Raw genomic sequence first — 25,632 nt, 5'->3', positions numbered from 1 at the left:
TTAAATTAACTTATTTCTATCAATCTATGTATCACCACGAGGCTGTGGTTTACCGCAATGATCTTGAATCCTTCAGGCAGCTATATGGTGCCTCCTTGACTCTGCCACCCCCCTTCAGATTTTCTGCCTGGCTTTACTCTGCTAAGTCACTGGCTGAGACAGCTTTATTCATCAACCAATAAAAGCAACACATATACAGAAGGGCATCTCACATATCATCCCTTTTCTGTCATATACAGAAGGACATCCCACATCATCTCCTCTTTTCTGTCTAATCCTACCAGAGGCATTGCCCTGCTGGCTATATTTTCTTTTCTTTTTCCCCCAAGCTTTTGCACAAGTTTGGGATTTTCCAGTTGTAGCCTTTCTATAACAGCTCCATCCCCAGCTAGTGGCAGAGTTTGGCAGCAGCATTCACATGGTTTTGCATACAGGGAAGATTTAAGATTGTGGGGGTCATAGAGTCCTGTACTGGGGTTCCAGAGAGCTTCTGAGACTAGATAATGTGTGTTAGGGTTGGAGTCCCTGCAAAGAAGACTTTGCATGATGCTCTGAAGGTGAAGCCTAAGCTACAGTGGAGACGCCAGGATACTTGAGATGCTAGAACCATGGACTGTCCACTGAAGAAAACTGAAGACATGGAGTAGAGACAGTTCAAAAGGAAAGGTATGCATACTGCAAGGAGCAAAGCTGGAAGCGTGTCTACCTAACCCCTTTGGAGTTCAGATGGTTCCATCATGTGTCCCAGATGACAGAGGTGGAGCTGCAGGATTTGGTGTTTGCTCTGATAGGTTTTTGTCTTGCTTGGGTTCAGTTATTCCTTGTTATGTCTCAATTTTCCCTTTTGAAGCAGGAATGTCTATTTTGTTCCATTGTGTGTTGGAATATGCAATGTGTTTCTATTTATTTGTTTAATTTACTTATTTTTATAGGTGCTCATAGTGAAGTGATTACCTTAAGTCTCAAATGAGATTTCGGCTTTTAAATAGCATTGTACGGGTGTAGGAGTTCCTTCTGTTTGTGTGTTGCTTTCATTGGATAATGAATAAAGAAACCTGCCTTGGCCTAGTTGATAGGACAAAATTTAGGTAGGTGGAGTAGACAGAAATGAATGCTGGGAAGAAGGGCAGAGTGGCAGATGCCATGGATCTCCTTCCTAAGACAGACGCTGGTTAGAATCTTGCCGGAAAGCCGCAGGCATGTGGCAATACACAGATTAATAGAAATGGGTTAAATTAAGATGTAAGAATTATCCAATACAAAGTTAGAGCTAATGGGCCAGGCAGTGTTTAAATAATACAATTTCTGTGAGGTTATTTCTGTGAGGTTATTTCGGTGTAAGCTAGCTGGGCGGCCCGGACAAACAAAGGGACCATTAAAGACCATAGAGACTTCTGAAGTTGGACTGAATGTGTGTTATGAGATGTCCATGTGCATACAGGAAGAAGGGCTGAAGACTGAGGCTTAAAAATGTTCTACTTGGGTATCAAATAGACAGGAGTGAATTTGGGATGGTTAATACTGACTTTCAACTTGAACGGATGTAGAATCACTTTGGAGACAAATCTTTGGCTGTGTCTATGAGATTTTTAATTAGGAGAATCGAGGTGGGAAGTTCCACCCTACCTGCCAGAATAAAAAAGGAGAGAGCAAGTCATGCACCTGCATTCACCGTTCTCTGCTTCCTGACTGCAGAGCTGGTTATGACCGGCCCTCTCTTGCTCCTACCTCCAGAGCGTCTTCATCACCAGAAACCGTGAGCTAAAGCCAACCATCCCTCCCTTCAATTGCTTTGGACAGGTTTTTGTCTCCACAATAGGACAGATTTCTAACATGTTTACTAGTTGGCATGACATGTTAGGTGCCACTGGGGCCACCTTAATTGCCACGGGCAAACCTGCCTAGCATGACACTAACCTAGAAGAAAGAAGACTAGAGAAACAGGCAGTTGTATAACGAGTACCTGGGTCCAGCTGTCCTGGAAGCAGCTAGAACCAACAGGTTCAATGTGTTCAATCAAGAATTCCCCCCCCTCCTTTTTGCTCTTAAGTTGGCTTTCCTTCCCATTCTCTCTCCCTCCCTCCATCCATCTATCATCTATCTATCTATCTATCTATCTATCTATCTATCTCTATCCATTTATTTTTACAAGATCTCACAATGTATTCCAGGTCCAAAGAACCCAGGTTAATGTAACAATTTTTTAGTTAAAAAAGTCCTAGTTATTAGATAATATTCATGCAAATGTCCCCCAGTGCCTAAGAAACAAATGGTATCATGGGGAAAGGGAGGGGCCTGGGTTCTGAAAGGAGAACAAACACAACTGTGAACAGTTCTGTTTTGACAGGATCTATTGCTTCCTCTGGGGAGTCCTTGGTCTCTTCCTCTGTAAGTGGGAACTTCTAAGAGGCCTTATAGACATCCTGTGGATATGGTTTCCACGGCTAAGGCTAACGAAAGGCTGGTGCCACATTTCTCTTTCCCCATCGTTCCTAACGCAGTGGTCCAGCTGGGATGTTCTGACAGGCTGAGGCTCCCCTCACCTTCCCGCTTGCATTCCTGGGGCTGCTTCAAGCCCACCCCGGTCACCTGGGCCTGAAACCCTGGACTATAGGAAGCCCAAGCAAGCCAGTCAACCTGGCCTTATCTCACCATGACTAAATGCTGATCCTAAACTCACACCAGCTGCCTGAGAATTCCAGGCAAATTCCAACAAATTCCAGCTGGGGTCAGCCACTCTTTGTGGGTTTTGCAGAATGGAGAGGTAATTTTCATTCTAACTTCAAGCTTTAATGAAATCATATCTGCTTGTTATAACTGGTTAGAACCAGCTGAGCAGTGGTGGAGCATGCCTTTAATCTCAGCACTTGGGAGGCAGAGACAGGTGGATCTCTGAATTTGAGACCAGTCTGGTCTGCATAGTGAGATGGAAGGGAGGGGAGGGAAGGGGAGGGGAGGGGAGGGCCAGGAGAAGAGAAGAGAGAAGAGAAGAGAAGAGAAGAGAAGAGAAGAGAAGAGGAAAAAGATGTGGATCTGGCAGGGAGTCACCATGAGCTCAGGGAAGCCCACTCTGACTACTTCTCTGTGCTGGTTGTGATGCATGGCTTCCCCACATCCATAACAGGTCAGCCTGTGCGTGTGATTTTAGACTGCCTCCCACCCCAACCTGGAACTTGCTATGTGATCAGGGTGGCCTTGAACTGGCTTCGGTCCTCCAAGCTTCCGTCCTGAGTCTTGTTAACATTAACACATTCCTGTGCTGTAAAGCCTAACATTTGTTGCCTGTTGGGAGTGCTGGACACTAGTGCCCAGAGCATCTCCAAGCACGACCACAACAGCAATCACACCCACCCTGAAATCAAGGCTCTCAATGTGCAGAGGCCTAACCAAGGTACCAGAGTCAGGCTGCCCTGGCTTCACATGACAGCTTCCTGGTACCATCTCATGGCTCAGTCAGCCATTCCTACAGAGACGTCTGTCAGTTTGTCTGTCCAGGCTGCTCTAATATTCCCAGGAAAAGGCCAATGCAAGTCCTGGATCTAGCCAATCAGGTCCCGTATCACCCTGGTGTCAGGGATTGGTTCAGGAAGGGATGACGCACAGGTTGGTCCCCTAAGGGATGATGGAGGGCAGGATGCAGGCTGAGCAGTCATGCAGTTTGGAGAACACACCTGGGGAGGGAGGGAGAACAAAGGAGCACAGGATGCAGAGCAATCGACTCAGGGGCTGAGGCTGCATTCTGTTCTTCCCACCTTGGGCAGTTTGATACTTCCAGAGTTCAGGAAGCACCCGGTCGCTGCACACTTCGGGCTCTTGGCTTCCTGCCACGCTAACCGATACTGCTGCTAACATCGCCACGATCAGTGTTCACCCTTAATGAAAGGATTTCTTTGCAGCAGTTTTGCAACTGTGTAGTGACATGGTGCAAAGACTAAGGACCGTCGAGGTTCTTCGGATGTGACCTCACCTGTTTTAAAGGCTGGCAGGATTTGGAGCCCTCCCTCCACTCACCAATACAAAATTCAGCACAATTAAAAAAAATCTGATGAGACTTTTTTTTTTTAAATCAAGCCAGAGTTGTATTTGTTTTTCAAACAGGAAAGTTATGTTAATACAAAACAGATAAAAACAGACAAATATCAGAACACACAACACATAAAGATCAGCGCAAACCCTTCCCGGCTCACTCCCCAAGCTCTCAGGCCTTTAGTACAGTTCCCCAAAGATTAGACAGGGCTGGAGAGTCACAGTATTGAATCAGAAAGGACAGACATGTCTCAGGGGGTCTGTACACAGGTAGTGGGAGTGGGGTGGGGATGAACATTATCAGTCCACCAGCAAACCACAGGAGGGTCTCGGGGACTCCCCGCCAGCATCTGGAGCCCTACCACATCTGCTAGCTTCTTGTCCATTTTGAAGGGTTGCATTGTAAAGGGTAAAAAGTGCACGCACACACACCTCCATAAGGCACAGACAGATTGTCGCATGGGCAGTTCCATTAGGGACCCGGGTGAGACACTGAAGTACTGAGAAGAGCCGGGAGGCTGTGTGTTCCTGAGCCATGGCCCCAGCCAGGGCGGGACGGAGGGTGCAGTGCAGTGGCTGCTTCCCAGGCTCCTAGGCTGCACAATGCCACTCTCAGCTGGGACTTGGGGCTCCTGTGGCTCCCAGCTCCTGGAAGTGGCTGGAAAATGTCTCCCCAGAGACTCCTTGTAGAACCTGAAAGTGGCCATTGACTGGTGGGGTCCTGCTGTCTGGCAAGAGCTCACTTACCACAAGGGACCCCCACATACCTAGTGCGGGTGTGGGAAGCTTTGTGGGCACTGTAACTAAATGGACGCAAGGCAACAGAATGGTCAAGAAAGCCCACGTGTTCTGCCCTGTCTTACCTTGTTGATGGCACCATTCTGGCATCAGGGCTGGGCAAACCCTCTCTGTTCCCTCCGCACAGCTGCTCACATCCTGAGGTACTCAGCAAACATCTGTTGAATGACTTTGTGTCCATATGCATGTGATGCTACTTCACCAAACTCCTGACTATGCATAACCTGGCCCCTGAACTCATCTGCAGTCTTTTCCTGAGCACCTACTATGTACTAGCACAGGACGCAACTCCAGAACGAGAGATCAGTTTCTAACCTGGCCTCCGGCCTCTGGTCTAAGAGCTGCTCACATGTTCAGCCTCTGGCCCCAGTTCTCAACCTCATGTCCTCATCATGAGCCACACTGGTGAGCGGATGTTAAACAAGTGAAAACCCGTGTCACAGCCCCTGCAGGACAGCTGCCCAAGAAGCCAACCCCAAGACGGCGCCGAGGATGCAGGAAGTGGAGAAGTCCACGTTGCTTGGGAAACAACCATTTTCCAGGAAGTTCTAGTGGACAGGATACGGCTGCCACGAATGGGGGGTTGTCACCTGGCCTCCCCCCATCATACTCTTGGCTTTTGAGGCTCACAGGGCACAAAATGGGCAGTGAGCCTGGAAAAAGGGGTCAGGGTGCTACCCGAGAGGGGTGTGGACACAAGATCCCAGAAAGGGGTGGCCTAAGGTCCCTTTCCAGAGCAGCCCCATGTGACACTCCAGTGCAGAAGGGCAGCAAATACACGGGCCTTAGAGGACACTTGTCCCCTCTAGGGAGTGGGCAGCAGAGGGACTGTGGCCCAGAACCTTCTACACAGATGCGGAAGCCAGGCTTTCCAGGTGAATTGAGGGAAAGAAGACTTGGGCAGTATTGAGCTTCCTGAGGAGTGAGGCAGGCAGGCCAGGACTAGATGCGGGGGGGGGGGGGGGTGCTGGGATTCTGGCCATGCCACTTCCTGTTGTGTGAGCCTTAAGGTCCTCACAGGATCTCACATCTCCCCCACCAAATGAGGACAATACTGTGTTTCCTAGATCCTGAGTACCCATTTCCTGAAGCTTAAGGTCTTGGACCTAGAAGCTGCATCCCAGTATCCTAGGGCTATGGTGAGTGTGGTTTTCACAGTTCCCCATAAGACGGTATGCCTTCTAATTAGTCAGGTCTCAGATGGGACTCAGGATGGCACCGAAACCTGTATGCAGGGTCCTGCCAAAGGTGTCTCTCTAACTCAGTGTGCAGGCATGGAAGAGGTGGGAAGGACAGACACGGACTCCTTGCTCCCCTGCTCCTTGTTGAGATGAGACACACACACTGCCTCTAGGGCCTGGCTCCATTTTTTCAGAGCCCTGGCAAATGCCCGGCTTTTAGAACAGAAGCAGCCCCTTTTGCTCTGTGGGAAACACGGCAGCTATTTCTAGCAGCTGCAGAGCGGGCTAAACAGGCCTGTGAAGCCTTTCTGCCCTGGTAGGGGTCACCAGGAGCATACCTGGTCCACCCCTGGCTCTAGGACCTCAGCTGCTTATTTCCTGGTAGTGGCCGTGGGTGACCCCTGCTGCAACGCCAGGGTCTAGCTGGGAGAGCAAGAGGCAAAGGGGAAGTGACTCTCCAAGGCCACGAGACTGGGCAGTTAGAGACTACGATCAGACAGGGCCATGGCTGCCTGGAAACCAAGTCACCACCGCTGGTGATGAGGTAACTCTGCCCATGCCCAGCACATGGAGAAGCCAAAAACTTGGCTGCACAAATTGAGCTGGGTACCCAATGTGCCTGCTTCTCCAACTCTAACCCAGGCAGACAGGGGTTCCTGTAGCTCTTTAAACCATTTAACTGCATCCAGATAGGCATGGTGCGTGCCCTTAGTTCCAACACCCTGTAGGCAGAGGCAGGCAGATTTTTATGCGTTTGAGGCCAGCCTGATGTACAGAAAGAGTTCCAGGACAGCCAGAAATACACAGAGAAACCCTTTCTCAAAAAAACAACTGCAAAAGGACAAAGAGAAAGGGTGAACATGTGGCCTGCAGTCCCTAAGGGAAAAGCCAGAGGTTCTTGCTGGGGACAGGAATGGGGAAGCTGTGACTGAGTCAGATCCAGACCCTCCCAAACAGAGAAGCAACGCAGGCCCGGAGCTCCGCCACCCAGTCACACTGACTGCGGCTTGGGCCTCTGTCAGGTGGTCCATGGCTCCTGTCAAAGCTTGTCCCATGAGCCTCACTTCTTAAATGTTTCTTTTCCCCCTTCCTCCCTCACGGCAAGAGATGGCCAGCTGTGAGGAAAAAAAGCTGCTTCTCACAAGCTGCCTCAAGCTTTCTCAGAACATGTGGGTCTCCCGAGTGCCTGGCACCAGGCTTCCAAGTAGGAACCAAGAAACAGAGGGGGCCAAGGAACCCTTCTAAAGGTACAGCTCCCAGCGGGCAGATGGAATGCTGGAACGGCGGCTCTTCAGAAGGGAGGGGCACGCCTGGCTAGAACATCAGCAATGGCAAGGTCTGGGAGCCTACAGGAACAGGTCGGGCCCAGTGAGAGGGGACCAGGGCCAGGGCCAGGGTCCTGGGAAACGTCAGCAAACAGGTCCAGGAGTGGGGAGCATCTCAGTCAGCTCTTCACAAGTATCTAACAAGTGTATTAGTTAACACCTTAATAGTCAAGAGGAAAACGAGAGGATCAGGACACACTCCAGATAGGGAGTCTGGGTCTTCTGGCTTCTGCCAGCTGGTGGCTGGGACATGCCCATAGCTCTCCTTAATTCTATCACCGGAGTTACGGAGTTGCCCCAGAGAACAGCAGGGGCATTATAAAACTCCATGGCATGTAGGGAAGGGGCCGAGAGGCGAGGCGCTTACTGTTCTACTGGCTGGGGATGAAGGAATCCAGGATACTAGGGCTTGGGGCACCTGTCCTCAGCAGCCACGGGAAGGCGGTTGAATGCCACCTGTGCTCTTCTGTCCCCGCCCACGTTCCCCCTCAGCAAGAGCTGTTTCTGGGAGCTGTAAACGGTGAAGTTATTTTTGCTTTCCCTTAGGAAATGTGAGTGCCTCTTTCTATACCGTCGAAGGAGTTCTGTGTAGGTAGGTTCAGGCCTCATGTGTTCAAAGCTAGCTCGTTGCAGAAACCCACACCCCCAGAAAGTGGACAACCATCACATTAACATCTGGGCCCGGATTGCACATCCCTTAGTGTTAAATACCCTCCGGGAGACGACAGATCCCAGCACAGAACACCCACACACACGCCCTCACCCGTTCGCACACACTCATTCCCTGTGCTGTCTCCCCCACCCCACCCCGACGCACACACTCAACCCAACCCCGAAGAAGCATTGCACAGAGGGCACCCTTTCCCAGCGGAAGGTCACCAAGAGGCAGGTGATCTGCCAGGCAGTTCCTGAGCTGAATCTTGGGACAGGCTTTTGGGGGCAGCGTGTGTCTGAGCCAGAAGCAATGCCTGCCTGGGCTCTGGCCCCCCAGGGCCTCATCACCACACCTGTCCTGCCTTGCTCATCACTGCGGAGTGGCAGATGAGAGATGGCTTCTGACTTTGGGCTCCCTGGTAGCCATGGTGTTGCCCACCTGACAGGGGCTTCCGAAAGGTGACCTTGCCTTGGCTGAGGCAGCGGCAGCGGCACCGCTACGGCCTGTAGATCTTGATGACATCCTTGATGGGCCGCCGGCAGATGGGGCAGCAGGCCCGTGCCTGCCTTCGGAGCCGCAGGCCGCAGCTGTGGCAGAGACACATGTGTCCACACGTATAGATGACCGTGTCCACCTCGCTGTCGAAGCACACTGTACACTCTCCGTTCCTGCTGCCCGCTGGTTCAGGTGCAGAGAATACTGGGGACACTGGGGGGCTCAGTGGGGAGCTGGGGGCGGTCACTGCCAGAAGGAAGGTAGGACATCATTAGTGACATGGCTCTCAGGGGGGCTCTGCTGGGAAACCCCAAGAACGCTGTGTTCCCATGGTAGAAACGGGGCACAGTGTGGAGAGTCCCATCTTCGTCTACCTCTTCAGTTTTACACATTTTTGATATTGCTGTCCCCAAAAGCACAAAGGTAAACTGGCTTCCTCAGCAGCCTTTGGGCCTCTGAACCTCCATATTTATGCTCCCACTCAGCACACCAGAAGGAAGGAGCAGATGCAATGGAAAACACAGCAGACCTGCTCAGCAAGCAGAGGCCAAGGCCACTGGCACAGCCAAAGAACCCACGCCATCAGGAACCCCTGTGCCCTCCTCAGGAGGTTTATATTTCCTTACCCAGAGATGACTCTGATGCCGAGGAAGACTGGTTGACACTGAAGGTCATGTCTGAATCACTGTCATCCTGGGAGCCGCTGAAGGACCCCGATGGGGTTGTGGTCTCAGGGCTGGACTGCAGGGTACCTGGGAGCCGAAGAGACTCCATTAGGGGTGTGCGGGTGGCACAGGCTCTGCCAGTCCCTGCTCCTCATCCCTTTGCAGCCCTCTCTGCAGCCCTTCTGTCTGGGAAGCAGATTAGAGTGACCATCCAGGGTTCCATCAATGTGGTGGATGTGGTTTTGCCTGCCCAGTCGCCATCCCTACCTTGGGGCATTCACGGGGGTATGGCTATAACTTTACTCCTAATTCAGAAATAGCCTTAGGATACCAGGTCAGGTCCAGAGAACCCTCCATTCTCCAATCCCACTGTGACTCAAGGAAGGGCACACAAGCCAAGCAAGGCCACCTTGACACTGCCATTAGAACTGTTGGGAAAGGGAAGGTTTGTGCCACTGAGAGAGGAGCCAGGACAGGGCTTGTCCTGATGGCGCGCACGCATTGTCTAGACCTAGCTTTCCCGAATCTGTCCGACAGACTCCCGCGCTTCCGAGTTACACTACCCTTTGTTGCATGGGGCACTTAGAATGGGGTTTTGTCACAGCTACAGGATTCTGGGCTGTGACTAATTCTCTCCGCCCAAGCTCAGTGCTAATTCAGAAAATCTGTCCCTCCTTTACTCCGCTTGATGGAAAGTCAGCTAACATATCAGGAACTTGGGCAACTTGTCTCAGGCTGAAATATTAGGTGATTCAACAAGAACAAAAATAATACCTATCAAAATCCCAGCAAAGTTCTTCAAAGACCTCAAAAGAATGGTACTCAACTTCATTTGAAAAAGCAAAAAACCCAGGATAACCAAAACAATCCTGTGCAATAAAAGAACTTTTGGAGGTATCACAATCCCTTACTTTAAACTCTACTACAGAGCTACAGTACTGAAAACAGCCTGGTATTGGCATAAGAACAGACAGGAGGACCAATGGAACCGAATAGAAGACCCGGATATCAATCCACATACCTTCGAACACCTGATCTTTTATAAATAAACAAAAAAATATCAAATGGAAAAAAGAAAGCATATTTGACAAGTGGTGCTGGCATAACTGGATATCAACATGTAGAAAAATGAAAATAGACCCATATCTATCACCATGCACAAAATTCAAGTCCAAATGGATCAAAGATCTCAACATAAAGCCAGCCACACTGAATTTTATAGAAGAGAAAGTGGGAAATACACTTGAACTCATTGGCACAGAGAACCACTTCCTAAACCCCAGCAGCACAGACACTGAGAGAAACAATTAATAAATGGGACCTCCTGAAACTGAAAAGCTTCTGTAAAACAAAGGGCACGGTCAACAAGACAAAACAACAGCCTACAGAATGGGAAAAGATCTTCACTAACCCCACATCAGACAGAGGTCTGATCTCCAAAATATACAAAGAACTCAAGAAATTGGACACCAAAAGATCACATAATCCAATTTAAAAAAATGAAGTACAGACCTAAACAGAGAACTCTCAACAGAGGAATCTAAAATGGCTGAAAGACACTTAAGGAAACGTTTAACATCCTTAGTCATCAGAGGAATGCAAATCAAAACAACTCTGAGATTCCATCTTACACCTGTAAGAATGGCCAAGATCAAAAACACTGATGACAACTTATGCTGGAGAGATTGTGGGGTAAAGAGAACACTCCTGCATTGCTTGTGGGAATGCAAGCTGGAACAGCCTCTTTGGATGTCAGTGTGGTGATTTCTCAGAAAATTAGGAAACAGCTTCCTCAAGACCCAGTAATACCACTTTTGGGTATATATCCAAAGGATGCTCAATCGTGCCACAAGGACATGTGCTCAACTATGTTCATAGCAGCTTTGTTTGTCATAGCCAGAACCTGGAAACAACCTAAATGCCCCTCGATCGAAGAATGGATAAGGAAAATGTGGTACATTTACACAATGGAGTACTACACAGCAGAAAAAAAATAACAACAGCTTGAATTTTGCAAGAAAATGGATGGAGCTAGAAAACATTATTTTGAGTGAGGTAACCCAGACACAGAAAGACAATTATCACATGTACTCACTCATAGGTAGTTTTTAAACATAAAACAAAGAAAGCCAGCCTACAAACCACAATCCCAGAGAACCTAGACAACAATGAGGACCCTAAGAGAGACTTGCATAGATCTAATCTACATGGGAAGTAGAAAGTAGAAAAATACAAGATCTTCTGAGTAAATTGGGAGCATGGGGACCTTGGGGGAGGATTGAAAGGAGGAGGGGAGAGGCAGGGAGGGGAGCAGAGAAAAAATGTAGAGCTCAATAAATACATAAAATAAAATTAAGAACAAAAATAAAAGCAAAATAATCCTGGCCAACAGCCACAGGCACCCTGCTCCTCTTCTGCCCTCCTTCAGACACCCTGGTTGTAGCTACCTATGACAGTTCTGTGTCAGGCACCAGCTAGGGGCGTGAAGAGCAGTTCACCATTTCATCCCTATGATAACCTCACCTGGGACACAGCACTCTCTCCCACCCAGGATACTGAGAACCCAGGAGAATGATATCTGCCCAGCACTCCAGGGCTGTGTGACCCTTGGATGGTGAGTTCTGCCTTCCTGTTGTCCTGTGTGTAGATGGGGATTCATAGGTCGCTGGGAGCATCCAGGGCAAGGCAGCTGTATCTGCTCTGGGCAGGGCTGTGAGGATGGCACTGTGCTCTCTGGACCCTTCGCTACCCCCTCTGCTGCAGCAAATGTCACACTGTGTAGCTATCCCTGTCAGCGTCTCACACACAGTGGGTGGGTGTCTTGTCCCTTTGCTGACCAGGCAGCACAGGCAAGAATCATCTCAAAAAAGAATGGCTCTGCTTTCCCTTCGGTTTCTGGACGTGGTGGGGTGCTGCTTCTCTTGCACATGCTAGTGACTTCCCCTCCTCTCTCTCACAATTAATAGCCATTATTCATTTTCTTTTAAAAATTCTAATAATATTAATAATAAGGGAAATAAAAACTACACCCATCGGCCGGCCAGCCAAGCCCCGGCAGCAGCCCGGTGCTGGGGGGAGCTCTTGTTGGGGACCCTGGGTCACTCACCCAGAAGGCGCAGCTGGCCTGCCGCTCCTCCTCGCACCGCGAAGAAGGCCCAGAGCGCCTGCGAGGTGTCCACGCACAGCAGGCGTCCCCGTGGGCGACCGTTCACGGCGAGCAGTACATCGCCGCCCGGCCGCAGGGTGAAGCTGAGCGCGTCGCCGCCGCTGGGGACCGGCCCGGCGCGCGCCACCACCCAGTATTCCTTGCGGTCCAGCAGCGCGGCAGGGTCGGCGGGCAGCTCGGATGGCCGCAGCGCGCCGGGATCGCACGACGTGATGCCGAAGGCCACAGCCGCGGGTGCCGCCAGTCCCGGCCGGCCCACCTCCACGCACAGGCTCTCCCCCGGCCGCAGTGGCCGCTCGGAGAACACCAGCGTGCGGCCGCCGTCGGGCCGGGACGCGCAGGCCAGCCTGCGATCGGCGGACAAGCTCACGTCGGGGCCGCGCGTGGCATGGAAGCGCAGCTCCGCGTCCAACAGCGCGGGAGACGACGCGGGCCGCGCGCGATCGCGGGCCACGCACGGGACGGCGGCGTCCTGACGGCCGAGAGCCAGGTGACCCAGCTTGGCCACCACCTGGTTATTCTCCAGCTCATTGTTGTCGAAGTTGGCGGTGTCGTGGCTGCCAGGAGGAGGGCAGGCGCTGAGGCGGGCCTGGCCCAGGCGCAGGGGTGTCAGTGTGTCCGCGAAGGTGCTCTCTGTGGGACAGAGGAGTAGCATCAGGAGGCCCGCGGGCACCCTGGACCCCAGACCTCAGACCCGTGTCCCCAGACTCCAACTTCAGGCCTCAGACTCTGGACCCTGGGTTTCCTTGACCTCTGACTCCACACTTCTTAACCCCCAAACCTCAAAACATGGATCTTAGATAGCACCCCCCCCACCCCAATCTCAGCCATGAGACTGCAGACCCCAGCTCTTCCTGATGTCATCCCAGACTTCAGGCACCACTCCTGAACTCTTAGACCTAATGACCTCAGCTCCCTCGCATCTCATCCCAGATCCTCCTGTGACCTCAGACTTTGGCCCCCAGACCCCCTGACCTTAGTTCTGCAGGTGGTCAGACTGGATTGCATGCTACCTGAGTCTTTGCTATTGCTATTGCTTTAAAAAGGGCCTTCTTGGCCGGGTGGTGGTAGTACTCGCCTCCAGCACTAGAGAGGCAGAGGTAGGCGGACCTCTGTGAGTTCGAGGCCAGCCTGATCTACAGAGCAAGTTCCAGGACAACTAGGGCTGTTACACATAGAAACCCTGTCTTGAAAAAACAAACAAAAAAGGGTTTTCTCTTCTCTTTCTATCTTGCTTTCTCTTTTTTCACTCCCTGACCAGGCTGTTCTTGAACCTGTGATCGTCCATCTTAGTTTCCCAAGTCCTGGGGTTCATGCACCAAGTCCAACTTTTTGCCTCCTTCCTTTGTCCTTTTTTCTTTTGCTCTCCAAGGTTTTCATACATTTGTACGTTTGGGCATTATTGTTTCCCCAGCTAGAACCTAACAGCAACCTAAAGAGCCGAAATCCAATATTGGGGTCCTACCGTGTGGCAGTTTAACCTGAACTCATGTATCTCATTTAAATACTGTGATTGCTAGGTATGAACTACTGCTACTGCCTTTTGGCAAAGGTGGGAGCTGAGACATACAGTGTAGGGGCACGACTTGGCACAGAATCCAAGCTGTCTTGTCTAGATTCAGGACTCTTCAATACGATAACTCTGGGAGCAGAAACGACAGAGCACGCGACAGACGGGGAGGAAGTGTGGATGCCAGCATCTGCAGTGGGAGGTGCCTCTGCTGACAGAGGGGATTGGAAGAGCAAGAGGTGGAGAGAGTCAAGAGCTCCTTCTCGCAGGTTCAGTGCAAGGCTGAGGTGTCACAAAGCGGCAGGTGGACAGCGGACAGGGTGAGGTGTGCTTCTGGCAACTCTAGTTTGCTAAGTCCTCTGGGTTTTCTGTGATGGGAGCTAGGGCCTGGATGATTAAGAGGGAACGTAAGTTCTGAGAGCCAGGGCTCAGTGCACGCTACTGGATGTGCTGGTCCCCGAGGGTGCGAGCTGGGCTGAGGAGCATCTCTGCCCTGTGAGGATGGGTTGTTGTAAGGGAACAAACCTGAGCCCCGATTCCCTCCAGCTTCTGTCTCACTAGGTGATCTCTTCTGCTTGTGTCCGCCACCCTGATGGCAGCTCCCGGGAGGTGGGGGGGGGGGGCTGCCAGAGGCCAGATCAGGAAGGCAGCCCTATCGGCTCTTTCAACCTGCACAGCATGCCAAACAGACTTCTCAGCAAAGCTTCAGGTATTCTGTTACAGCAGACGGAAGAGTGACTAACATGGAAGCCAACGGTTTAGAGATGGCTTTCAAGGCCTGCCCATGTCCTCAGACCAGCAGGTAAGGAGAAACGGTCTTGCTTTCTGAACGCTTTTTCAAGCCTATAGCTGTTTATACATACATACACATACCTATCTTCATGTTGTTACACAGACACTCACACACCCCTCTGTACTTTGAGTGATTCTAAGAGCTGAATATATATTTAAAATATGTTTGTATGTACTTTTAAAACATTTTTCTTATTTTTATGTTTACGTGTGTGTTTGCCTGTATATACGTATGTGTGCCACTTGCATAGCTGCTGCCCACGAAAGCCAGAAGAGGGCACTGGATCCCCTGAAACTGGAGTTACAGATGTCTGCGGGCTACTCTGTGGGTACTGGAAATAGAACTGAGTCCTCTGGAAGAGCAGCAGGTGCTCTTAGCTGCTTGAGAGCCCCATATGTACTGGTTTTACATGTGTTTTATGTGTGCCGTGATATATAATTTAAGAAAATGAGTGCAGCTAGCATATAATCTAGGGCCTTCTGTCTCAGCAGAGGGCATGCAGCCTTTCCAGTCAGGTACATGGTGCCAGCAAGGCCCAGGCAGGACTGCAGCTGGGGCTTCTGTATCCACACCCAGATATTCCCTCAGAAAGAACAACCCACCCTCACAGCTATAACCCGAGGAGTCCGGGGTTCTTCAATCTGGCCAGTCACTACTACCCCACCTCCTGCCTATGGCCACAAGTCAAGAGATGGGGTTTGAACCCTAATAGGTCAATGAGGCCATTATGTCTTGAGACCTAGATAAGCAGTTGGTAGGACACAGGACTGTCATAGCAGGTGGGTGGCCCTTCGTTTGCCCCACAGGATAGCCAGACTGAGGAAGAAGCTTACAGAATGACATCAGAGCAAGAAGTGAAGAGCCACCCCAGGCACTGGCCTTTCCCAGGTAGTTGCAAGGCGCTGTGTCCTTTTCTTTCCACTTAAATAATATTGAAGCAACCAAATATTTCAGACTGTCTAGCCCGTGATGCTATGGCCTTGGCATGATGTTTGTTTAATCTGACGAATCACGGGGCAGAGGGAAGATGGGATCCACTCGGAGCCAGACCTTTTGTGCTTCATCCTTGGGACCCCTACAACGTCCTGGGGGAAGAGGACAGCTGGAATGTCAGTGTACCTTAGCAGATGTGAGCGTCGTTTTCCTCATCTGCGTGCTGTCCCGGGGTGTACTGATTGATGAGGCAGGCTCAGTATGTGACATGACCACAAATATAAACGGGGGACATGAGATCTAAAGGAATTCCACCTCAGAGTGAGGATGTCTAGGAGGGAGGGGGAGGGAAGGGCTTCCTCAGAATTACAGTCCTGGCTGCAGGCTGTGCCACCTGCGAGCCTTGGGTCAGCCTGGTGCTGGGAGCCAGACGCGCTGTCATTGGCTTAGGTGCAGCCTGAGCAGAGACTTTCCAGGTCTCCCAGGGGACTCAGTGTACAGCCAGGGCTGAGAGCTACAGAGCCCAAAACACACAAATCCAGCCTTGCAGGCCGGGAACTCCAGGGCTGGGCACTTTCCTTCTCAGAACCCAGATTCTTCCCTAAGCAGGGAACCGCACCATGGGCCTGGCCGCACCAATGTGGTAGTCAGACCCACTGCAGGAAGACACAGGGAAGGACACACACTTCCGCCAGGCCAAAAGCTGTGTGCAGCCTATAGGCCCCTTCTGACTTGGCTCAAGTTCTGGAACACTGAAGGCACAGAACCCAAAGATGAGGACTGTGTTTCCCAGGCCTGTGGAGCTGGCTGAAATAAAGCTTGGGTTCATTTAAATTTTAAATAAACAATTTTTTTGGAGGGGGCAGGGTTATGAGCATGTTTTAAATACTGGCACAGGCAATCAGTACTAAATTTTTTCTTTTGTTTATCTTAAATTCAAATTTAACTAGACACACTGTATTTATTGCCCCATCTGACAGCCATACCCTGACGTCATCTTTGGGTTTTGTTTCACAGGTTTTTTCTGTATGGTATGAGACTTGAGGGGGAGATGAAGGGTACTGTTGGTTTTTTTGTTGTTGTTGTTTCTGTTTTGGGATTTTATAGCTGAGAATTTTAAAGTAATTCTACCATCTCCTCAGAAGTCTAGGGTGCACAGGGCAAACAGACACTGGCTGTTGTGAGGTACCCACTAGTGGGTCCTGGGGTACCTCCCCAAGCCAAGTTTTCCCAGGGATCTCTCAGGATTGTACATTACATCATTTCTGACCCGCTGCCCATTATTAATATCAAGTCATAATGGCCTAACATCCATTTATTTACTGTAATTGAAAACCTTTTATTCAGTGCTGGGGAGTCACACCTAAAACCTCCCATGCTGGGGAGTCACACCTAAGACCTCCCATGCTGGGAGTCACACCTAGAACCTCAAATGCTGGGGAGTCACATCTAAGACCTCCCATGCTGGGAGTCACACCTAGAACCTCACATGCTGGGGAATCATACCTAGAACCTCAAATGTTGGGGAGTCACACCTAAAACCTCCCATGCTGAGGAGTCACATATAAAACCTCCCATGCTGGGGAGTTACACCTAAAAAATCTCCCATGCTGGGGAGTCACACCTAAAACCTCACATGTTGGGGAGTCACACCTAAGACTTCACATGCTGGGGAGTCACACCTAAAACCTCCCATACTGGGGAGTCACACCGAGAACCTCATATGCTGGGGAGTCACACCTAAAACCTCCCATGCTGGGGAGTCACACCTAAAACCTCCCATGCTGGGGAGTCACACCTAAAACCTCCCATGTTGGGGAGCGTACCTAAAACCTCACATTGGGGAGTCACATCTAAGACTTCATATGCTGGGGAGTCACACCTAAAACCTCACATGCTGGGGAGTCACACCTAACAAACCTCCCCTGCTGGGGAGTCACACCCAAAACCTTACATGCTGGGGAGTCACACCTAACAAACCTCCCCTGCTGGGGAGTCACACCCAAAACCTTACATGCTGGGGAGTCACACCTAACAAACCTCCCCTGCTGGGGAGTCACACCCAAAACCTTACATGCTGGGGAGTCACTCCTAACAAACCTCCCCTGCTGGGGAGTCACACCCAAAACCTTACATGCTGGGGAGTCACACCTAACAAACCTCCCCTGCTGGGGAGTCACACCCAAAACCTCACATGCTGGGAAGTCACTCCTAACAAACCTCCCCTGCTGGGGAGTCACACCCAAAACCTCACGTGCTGGGGAGCACCTACCACCGGGCTACAACCACAATTCCTTTTTTCTTCTTTCTTGTGATATTTTTTAAGACAGAATTTTACTATGTAACTCTGGCTGGCCTGGAACTTCCTATGTGCATCAGGCGGGCCTCAAAGTCACTGAGATCTACCTGCCTCTACCTCCTGAGTGCGGGAGCTAAAGGCGTGTGCCACCATGCCAGGCTCCTCTTCTTATTTGCATTAGCCCTGCAAAAGACCTGAAAAACTTAACTTTGGAGGAGAAAAAAAAAATTACACATTGCTAGTAACTCACTGGCCACCCTGGGGCCTCAGCTGGACAGTCTGTGACCCCCCAGAAATGGTGGATCTCTAAAAGATCCATTCCATTGTCTCTGATGTGCTCAGTATCAACTTGCTTTTCCCTCGGGAAGGAAAGAAACGCCGACAGAGCCAGAAGGTTCCGTGATATAGCCCCAGAAATGGTTTTGATGCTCTTTCTAATTGTAAATGTGGCTGGGGCTGGAGAGATGGCTCAGGGGTTAAGAGCACTTACTGCTCTTGCAGAGGACCAGGTTCAGTTCCTAGCACCCACTCGGTGACCCACAACTGCCTGGAGCCCCAGTCCCTGGTGCTCTGACACCCACTTCTGGCCTCCAACACATGCACACACCTGATGCATATACATACACTCATACATACGAAACATGCAACACAACTGAACACATGCACATACTTTAAGTGACTCTTAGAGATACCTGGAGGAAGGGAAGTTTACCCGCGGCCCCTTAACCCAGAGACGGAGTTCCTCTCGCTCTCACTGCTCCTATTACATGTGTGTGTGAACATCGTTCTGTGCCACGCATGTCTCATCAATTGGTGCAGCTCAGGGATGACTTGCAAATAAGGACACTGAGGCTCAGGTTTGCCCTCTCTTCCCCCCAGCAAGGGTCACAGAACACTGTGGTGATGGAGGGGTTTCCACGCAAGTTTACTGAGTGAGAAAATGAAAGGAGGGATATGTGTGTCCCCCGGGTGTTTTCAGCCTCACTGAGTCACCGAGGACAGCCTCCAATCTGTACTTTCAAAAATTCCTAGCCCATTTGCACTGCTCATGTGTGGCTGTGGTTTCCTGTCTGCTCACACAGACGTGGGCTGGGAAACCAGGCGTGATTGCTTCCTAGCTCTCCAGGGACAAAGTGGTGGGAGACTGGTGAGGTTTAGGCAAGCTGCGATTTCTGGTGCCTTCATGGAAAACCTTTAAGGGGTAAGGGCGGGCAGGGGTGTGGTCAGAATACCCAAGTGAGGCCCCAGAGTGGAGCTTTCCAGTTAGATCTGCCCAGACCTGGGACACAGGCCCTGCCCACATGCAAGCCAGCAGAGGTCCTTGTCTGCCAGCTGCTGGCCAAGTGCCCTCAGTGTCTCAGGCCCGACACCATGTCCTATAGCCCTGCCGATAAGCCCATGAGGTGGGTGCCATCATGCACTTGCTTTACAGGAGACAAGAATCGAGGCTCAGAGAGGGTCTGTCTCTGTGTCGATTCCACACAGATGGCACGTGAGAGCCGGGACTAGGCACAAGTGTCCTTGGCTCTCATTTCCCCGTCTGCTTTAACCACACAGAAGTTTTTCGACTTCATTATTTCTGGGGAGAGAGGAGAGTTAGCTCCTGGTCACTGAATCTGCCTGCCATGCCCAGTGGGGTGGGGGCAGAAACAACCCAAATATTTATTATGGGAAAATAAACCATCTTCCCACGGAGGGGGGTGGAGAAGCAATCGCTGGGCAGTGGTGGCGCATGCCTTTAATCCCAGCACTTGGGAGGCAGAGGCAGGTGGATCTCCATGAGTTTGAGGACAGACTGGTATACACAGTGAGTCCCAGGACAGGCTCCAAAGCTACACAGAGAAACCCTGTCTCAAAAACCAAAAGAGCAGCAACCTCTGATGTGGATCAGCTCATTCACAGGGCGTTAAGAAACAGGCTATGCAGAAAGACTAAAGAGTGAAGAAGACCCTCAGGAGGTGGAAGCTCCCGGCTACAGACAGGTGAGTAAATCTGTCCACCTGTTCGCCCACTCACTTTACCCCTGCATATTTCCTTCCATGTAAATTACACACAGGGCTCTGTCCAGCTTCCCTGAGAAACCTACTCTCCCAGCTTACCAGGCTGGGTTGTTTCAAATGCGGGCTGCAGCCTCAGAAGAAGACAAGTGACCACCATTCACTGTGGGAGGAGAGAACAGACAATGACCCCAGGGGTCTGGTGTCATTTCCTAAGAGTAGCTAAGATGGAAACAGAGGTCATGGGCACCAACTCAAGGCCAAGAGAACAGACAATGACCTCAGGGGTCTGGTGTTCTTTCATAAGAGTAGCTAAGATGGAAACAGAGGTCATGGGCACCAACTCAAGGCCACCCAACTAGGCCTTTTAGAGTGGACACTTTCCTGTTGGCGTTAATTCTACATCATTTTTCTTTCCGAGGCAGGGTCTTATATATAGTCTGGCTGGCATGGAACTCACTCAGAAGACCCACCTGCTTCTGCCTCCCAAATGTTGGAATTAAAGGCACGCATCACCCTACTCCTGGCCAAATTCTACATAAATTTTTTTAAACATCATTTTTTAAAAAAGTAACACACACATATGTTCTTAGGCAGTCCTTGTAGCCATATGACCAGCTTGAGATAGGAATATTTGTGAAGTCCTGAATGCTCAGGAGATGGTGTGTGTGTGTGCGCGTGCGTGTGTACATGTGTTGGTCTTTCCTCCATGCTCAGTGATGGGGTGGGCCATATATATGTATACACATATACACACATACACATATGAGACCACATACAATGCCTCAAGATGACAGGAGAAAATTTTTACATTGGGAGCACCCACAGTCAGAATTTCAGAGCTGTGAGGGCCTCCCTAACCCACTCCGTAGTTAGCCTGGCTCTGGAGGCTGCACCTGACTGCCCACTGGCATAGGTTCATCTGCTGGATGAGTAAGAACCAGCGGAAGAAATGCATGCCGGCCTTCGGGAGGTGGCACAAGAACAAATGACCAAAGGGATGGAAGAGGGGTGAGTGGATGAGGGAGTAGCGGTCTAAGACTGACCGGCTGCATAGCCAATGGGCTCTGGGCCCTGCCCACGTGGGTTCCCTCCCAGTTCTGTGACAAAGTAACTCTCTGTGCCTCAGTTTCCTCCCGTGGAAATTGATCGTCATTGCTGTTGTGAGAATCGAGACACATGGGGACACACTAGGCAGCTGGGAGCCCTCAGGTGAGCCGAGCCCCCGGGACTGTGAACGCACAGGCTTTGCCAACCGACCTACCCAGCAGCTGCACCTCGTCGGTGATGCCGTAGACGTCGATAAGTGCCCAGAGTGGGCCCCCCACGGCCACGCCACAGTGGAACAGCACCGGCTCACCATCGTTAACGCTGTAGAAGACGCGGCCATGGCGATCGGCCCAGTATGCCAACACCGTGTCCCGAAGTGCCAGGTTCTCAGGCAGCGCCTTGGCCCAGTATCCAGGCCTTGTGACCAGATCCGGGCAGGCGTACTTGGGGATGTCCTGAGCGCTCATGAGAGACGGATCATGCGCAGTGAAGCCGAAGCGCAGGGCACCGCTCCAGCCAGGACGCACGGCCACCAGGCGCAGCCGTACCTGCTCATACAGGCGGATGGGACGCTGCGTGAAGGTGACACCGTTGCAGAAGCTGTTGCGCCGTGTAGCCCTGCGCGAGTGGCCGTCCAGCCGCACGTTCTTGCCCTTGGCCTGCGCGTGGAAGCGTGGTGCCTCACCCAGGACAGCACGCCTCTCGGGGCCAGGGCCGTAGCAAGGGCGGGTGGCCAGGAGGCGGGCAGGAGGGCTGGAGTCTATGGACAGAGAGAAAGCAAGTCAGCGCTTGGAACTCCTGTGGCCAGGGATGTTATTAACCATTTCCATAATTTCTACTTTTGACCGGACGTGGATACATTCTAGAAGGTTCCGGCCTAGACCTAAGGAGCTCCTCTACCCCTGTCCCTAACCTTGGCAAGTCACTGCAGACACTTCACAGACGAGCAACCCAAGGTTTAATGCTGGGTGTGAACTGAGGACCACACCCAGCTTATTACCTCCTGGTCTGAGGTCAGGTGACCTCTTCATCCCCAGCAACCCACAACCCCCCAAATCAAGAAGCTTTCACCCAGGACTACATCTGAGCTGCAGAGTGCCTGGATTCTTGAGGTGGGAATGTCTGGCTGCTTGCCTCAAAATTTGTGTTCACAGTGAGGTTGGGATCTGGGGCGCACACATTGTTCTGGGATCACTAAAGCAGCCTGCTGTCCCAGGCTCCCCACCTGATCTTCTTGTCTCCAAATGGGTGCAGAAACTCTCATCATTGCTGGAAGGCCCTGTGGACCAAATGCCTACATATGGCGGGACACTTAGAGTCTGTGATGGACCACTGGTAACCTCCCCATCTCTCTGAGGCTCCAAAGCGGTCCCAGCCAGGACTCTGGCCTTCCCCCTTCTCTGATGGTCAGGAGGTTTGCTTTTCTAGAATGTACCTTCTGGGGCTTCATGTCTAAGGGGATTGGCTCTGAGGGCCTTTTCAGAGAACCCAGGCATTGGTCACAACCCAGGCGGCCCAGAATGGAGTGGGAATGTCTCTGCCTCCCTCCTCTTTCCACTCCGAGGGAGGCTGCAGGTGGGTGGTCACTGCAGGGAGGAATCCTGCACTTACCACAGCTGCAGAGGCCATTTTCAAAGCAGGCCACCACAGTACATTCTGAGAAGAATGACAGGCCACCGTGGGGACACTCCTCCCACGCTCAACCCAGAGTGCACGTGCTGTGGTCCTCTCGGGGATGGAGGTAGGTGGAGGGTTTGGTTAACCCTGAGGCTGACGGGAGGCAGAGAAAGGGGGAAAAAACCATCATGGCCCCTCTAAAGGCAGAGAAGGAAAGCAGTCCTCTTCAGACAGAAGGCACCCAGCCACCGAAGATGCCGGAAAAGGACCAAAACAGAGACCTTCGTTAGGAAATAAACTTCGAGGGCTGCCGACAACTAATTGCTTAGCTAATGTTAAGGTCTACTATGCGGTAGACAACATGCTAGGCAATGGGGATACAACTGTCCCAAGACAGACAACGGTCCCCTTCTGATTAGCCCAACGACAAAGGGAGTGTTCTCCGCGGGTGGGGGCGCACTGGTGGAGTGCGCTGAAGGCTCCTGGGAAGGAAAGTACTGATGAGCCTGAGCTACAAGGAGACAGTGAGGGCAAGCTAAGGGACTGGGTTCTGGGTGAGCCCAGAACTGGGGGAGTGGGAGTTTATAGATCTTTGCCTTAAAAGGAAAGGGAACTTCATTATTGTAAGCTCGGAGCCTAGAGAGGAAGACCACCCTGGACACCAGGGAAGGATGGGCAGCTGGGAGAGCCACAGCTTAGACAAGGCCTGTGATAACACCATGCTCAGATGGAAGAGGAGCCAGCAGGTGGAGAGAAGGGGTCAGTATGTCTTAAGATAGGGAGATACAAAGGTCCTAAGAAATTTTCCACACAGAAATAAAAAACACTTGGTATGTTTGCTTTGAACATTAAAGCAATACTCAACAAACAGAACCTGCTTTTTAGAGGTGTCTTGGTTCTATGTAGTGTGTCTGAAGGGCAGCGGAGAGAAGGGGAAGGGTAGGGTTGTAGCAGGCGTGGACTCGGGGGCAGGGCTTCAATCACACCAGCCCATCAAAAACCTGGCCAAATCAGGTCCTCGATAAAGGCTAGCTGCTGCCTGCCAGCCTAGACGCCGTCTTCCTCCAGGCATTAGCTCCTCCAGGAGCCCATGGGGACATGGGCCAACAGAGAGACTACAAGCCCCAAACTCAGTTTGGTCAGGTCAGGGTATAACTCCCTTCTGTGGACTCTACCAGGTGATCCCAGTGCAGCCAGGAGTGTCAGGACCACTGTTACCTCAGGTTGGTCAGGCATGCCTTCCAGGTCTGGGCTGCAGTAAGACCCCATCCTTTTCCACACACCCTACAGTCAGACACACGTATTTGCTGTTCTGCCTGCCCACAATGGTCCTTCCTTCCCCATTATCACATCCAGTTACTAGGGTGACTGCACTCAAATCCAGAAGCTGGGGTGCAATTCTGGTGGTTAGCCAAGACAGGCCTTTCTGCTTGGGAAAGGCTTTTACTTACAAACTGGGCAGTCACCACACATCCAGCACACACCCAGGGCCAGGCCGCTTACTCTGCAGTGCCTGTCCTCCACCCTCCCTCCTGCCTCCCATTCTCACAATAAAGCAACAAGGGCCAGGCGGGAGGGTTGCAGGGAGTGCTCCTAGGAGGCTCTGGAGAGCGCCAGGAGAGTGCCAGGTAGTGTTCCATCCACTGCTCACTCAGACTTGTCTTCACCCGCTCATACTCTCTGTGACCCCACAGAGTGACTGGCATCTCTCCACTGTCACAGCTGAATTCACTCCAGCAAGGAGCATATGAAGGCCAGCACATGCCCCAGCACCCAGGGTGGCAGTGGGTGGTAGAGATGGGTCATGAAAGGTCAGAGGGGAGTGCTGTGGGCAGAGCGGGGAGTTGGTTGCTGTGGGAGAAGCAGAGGACCGCAATAGTGGTGGCTCAGAGTGCCAAGGCTGGGCAGTTGCTGGGTGAAGGGTTGGTATATGTGCTGTCCATGTCCCGGGACTCAGCTGGACGGTCCTAAAGGCCAAAGCAGGAGGCTCAGACCAGATGACATAACCCAAGGTGAGAAGGGGCTATGCAGAGGTTTCCAACAGACCAGCCCTTTCGCCAGCCAATACTGCCTGCAGAGAGGGGTGGCTTTGAGGAGGCAGCCATCTTTGGAACCGATGTGCTACCAATCAATCAGAGACCTATAGAGTTTAGAGGATGAAATCCAAGCAAGTCGGATCCCCAGTGTGAGCACTCGCACAGGCAGCATGCACGCGCAGCCTTCTGCAGGTCATTGAACACTAAAGACCAAGATCCCCTGCATCTGCCGTGTTCTCCAGGAAGCATTCATAGGACCACAGCTCAAAGCCTTCAGAGCATCCAAATGTACTGTGACCTAGGGTGACTTCTCTCCTGCTCCCCTCTGGGCACCAGTCCTATCTCTTCATCACGTGTCCTTGTCACACATCCCAGGAGCCTCCACAGGTGTTTTCAGAGCCCAGTCGGATGATATGTGCAGGCTGGGGTAGGCAGACAGATGGGGAGATCCAGCCTCTACAACTTTAGGGTAAGTTCCCCGCAGACACCACTGTGCTTTCGGAGAGCACTCTAGGCCTGGTGGACATATTTGTTTAATCTTGATTACACAACTCAACTTCCTTCAGGGAATGGGGGATAAACACTCCATCCCCTCCGATCCCCAGGCCAGAGACTCGATGAGAGGCAAAGAAAACCAGAGTGGTTGTGGGTAGGATGGATGTGTTCTTGACACAAAGTGGGGACACTTACAAGAAAGGCCAACCAGTGTCCTGATGGGCCTCCCGCACCTGCCTTGCTGGGCCGGGGGACACCAGGACTGGAGCTAGCGGGAGAGTCAAGGCTCTAAGCATGTCAGCAGGAAAATGAACTCAGTCACTTCAGCAGGGGCAATCAACAGCAGAAAATCAGAGGAAAAGATGAATCCTGCCAGTCCCAGACCCACTGCACTGTTCATCTCTGTGCTGGTCCCCTGGCAAGCTGCAGTCCCCCACTCCACACGCCCCACAATGGAGGTGTCTCAGCACGATGGCAGCTGGCTTTTAAGATGAATCTGCACCTTACTGTCCCCACTTCCAGTAGATAAGCAGGCTCCGGGTGGCCATCACCCACAGGGCACACCTCAGTGCTGAGGTACGAGCCCCAGGT

General features: G+C 51.6%; 1 protein-coding gene across 1 annotated transcript in view; it reads right to left on the bottom strand.

Annotated features, from left to right (window-relative positions):
* Window positions 1-4,052: 4,052 nt before the first annotated feature.
* The window catches only part of Neurl1b (neuralized E3 ubiquitin protein ligase 1B), a 34,117-nt gene continuing 12,537 nt past the window's right edge, over window positions 4,053-25,632 (bottom strand). Inside the window, exons 2-5 of the mRNA XM_041676061.1 lie at window positions 21,108-21,653; window positions 12,252-12,944; window positions 9,107-9,232; window positions 4,053-8,726 (exon numbers count right to left, since the gene is read on the bottom strand). Coding sequence (XP_041531995.1) covers window positions 8,482-8,726; window positions 9,107-9,232; window positions 12,252-12,944; window positions 21,108-21,653 — 1,610 coding nt within the window. The 3' untranslated portion in view covers window positions 4,053-8,481. The remainder of the gene's footprint in view (window positions 8,727-9,106; window positions 9,233-12,251; window positions 12,945-21,107; window positions 21,654-25,632) is intronic.

Source organism: Microtus oregoni, unplaced genomic scaffold, assembly GCF_018167655.1.
Source record: "Microtus oregoni isolate MIOR12 unplaced genomic scaffold, Mior012 000027F_ref0000203, whole genome shotgun sequence".
Classification (NCBI taxonomy): domain Eukaryota; kingdom Metazoa; phylum Chordata; class Mammalia; order Rodentia; family Cricetidae; genus Microtus; species Microtus oregoni.
This window is presented reverse-complemented; position numbering and strand designations above follow the sequence as displayed.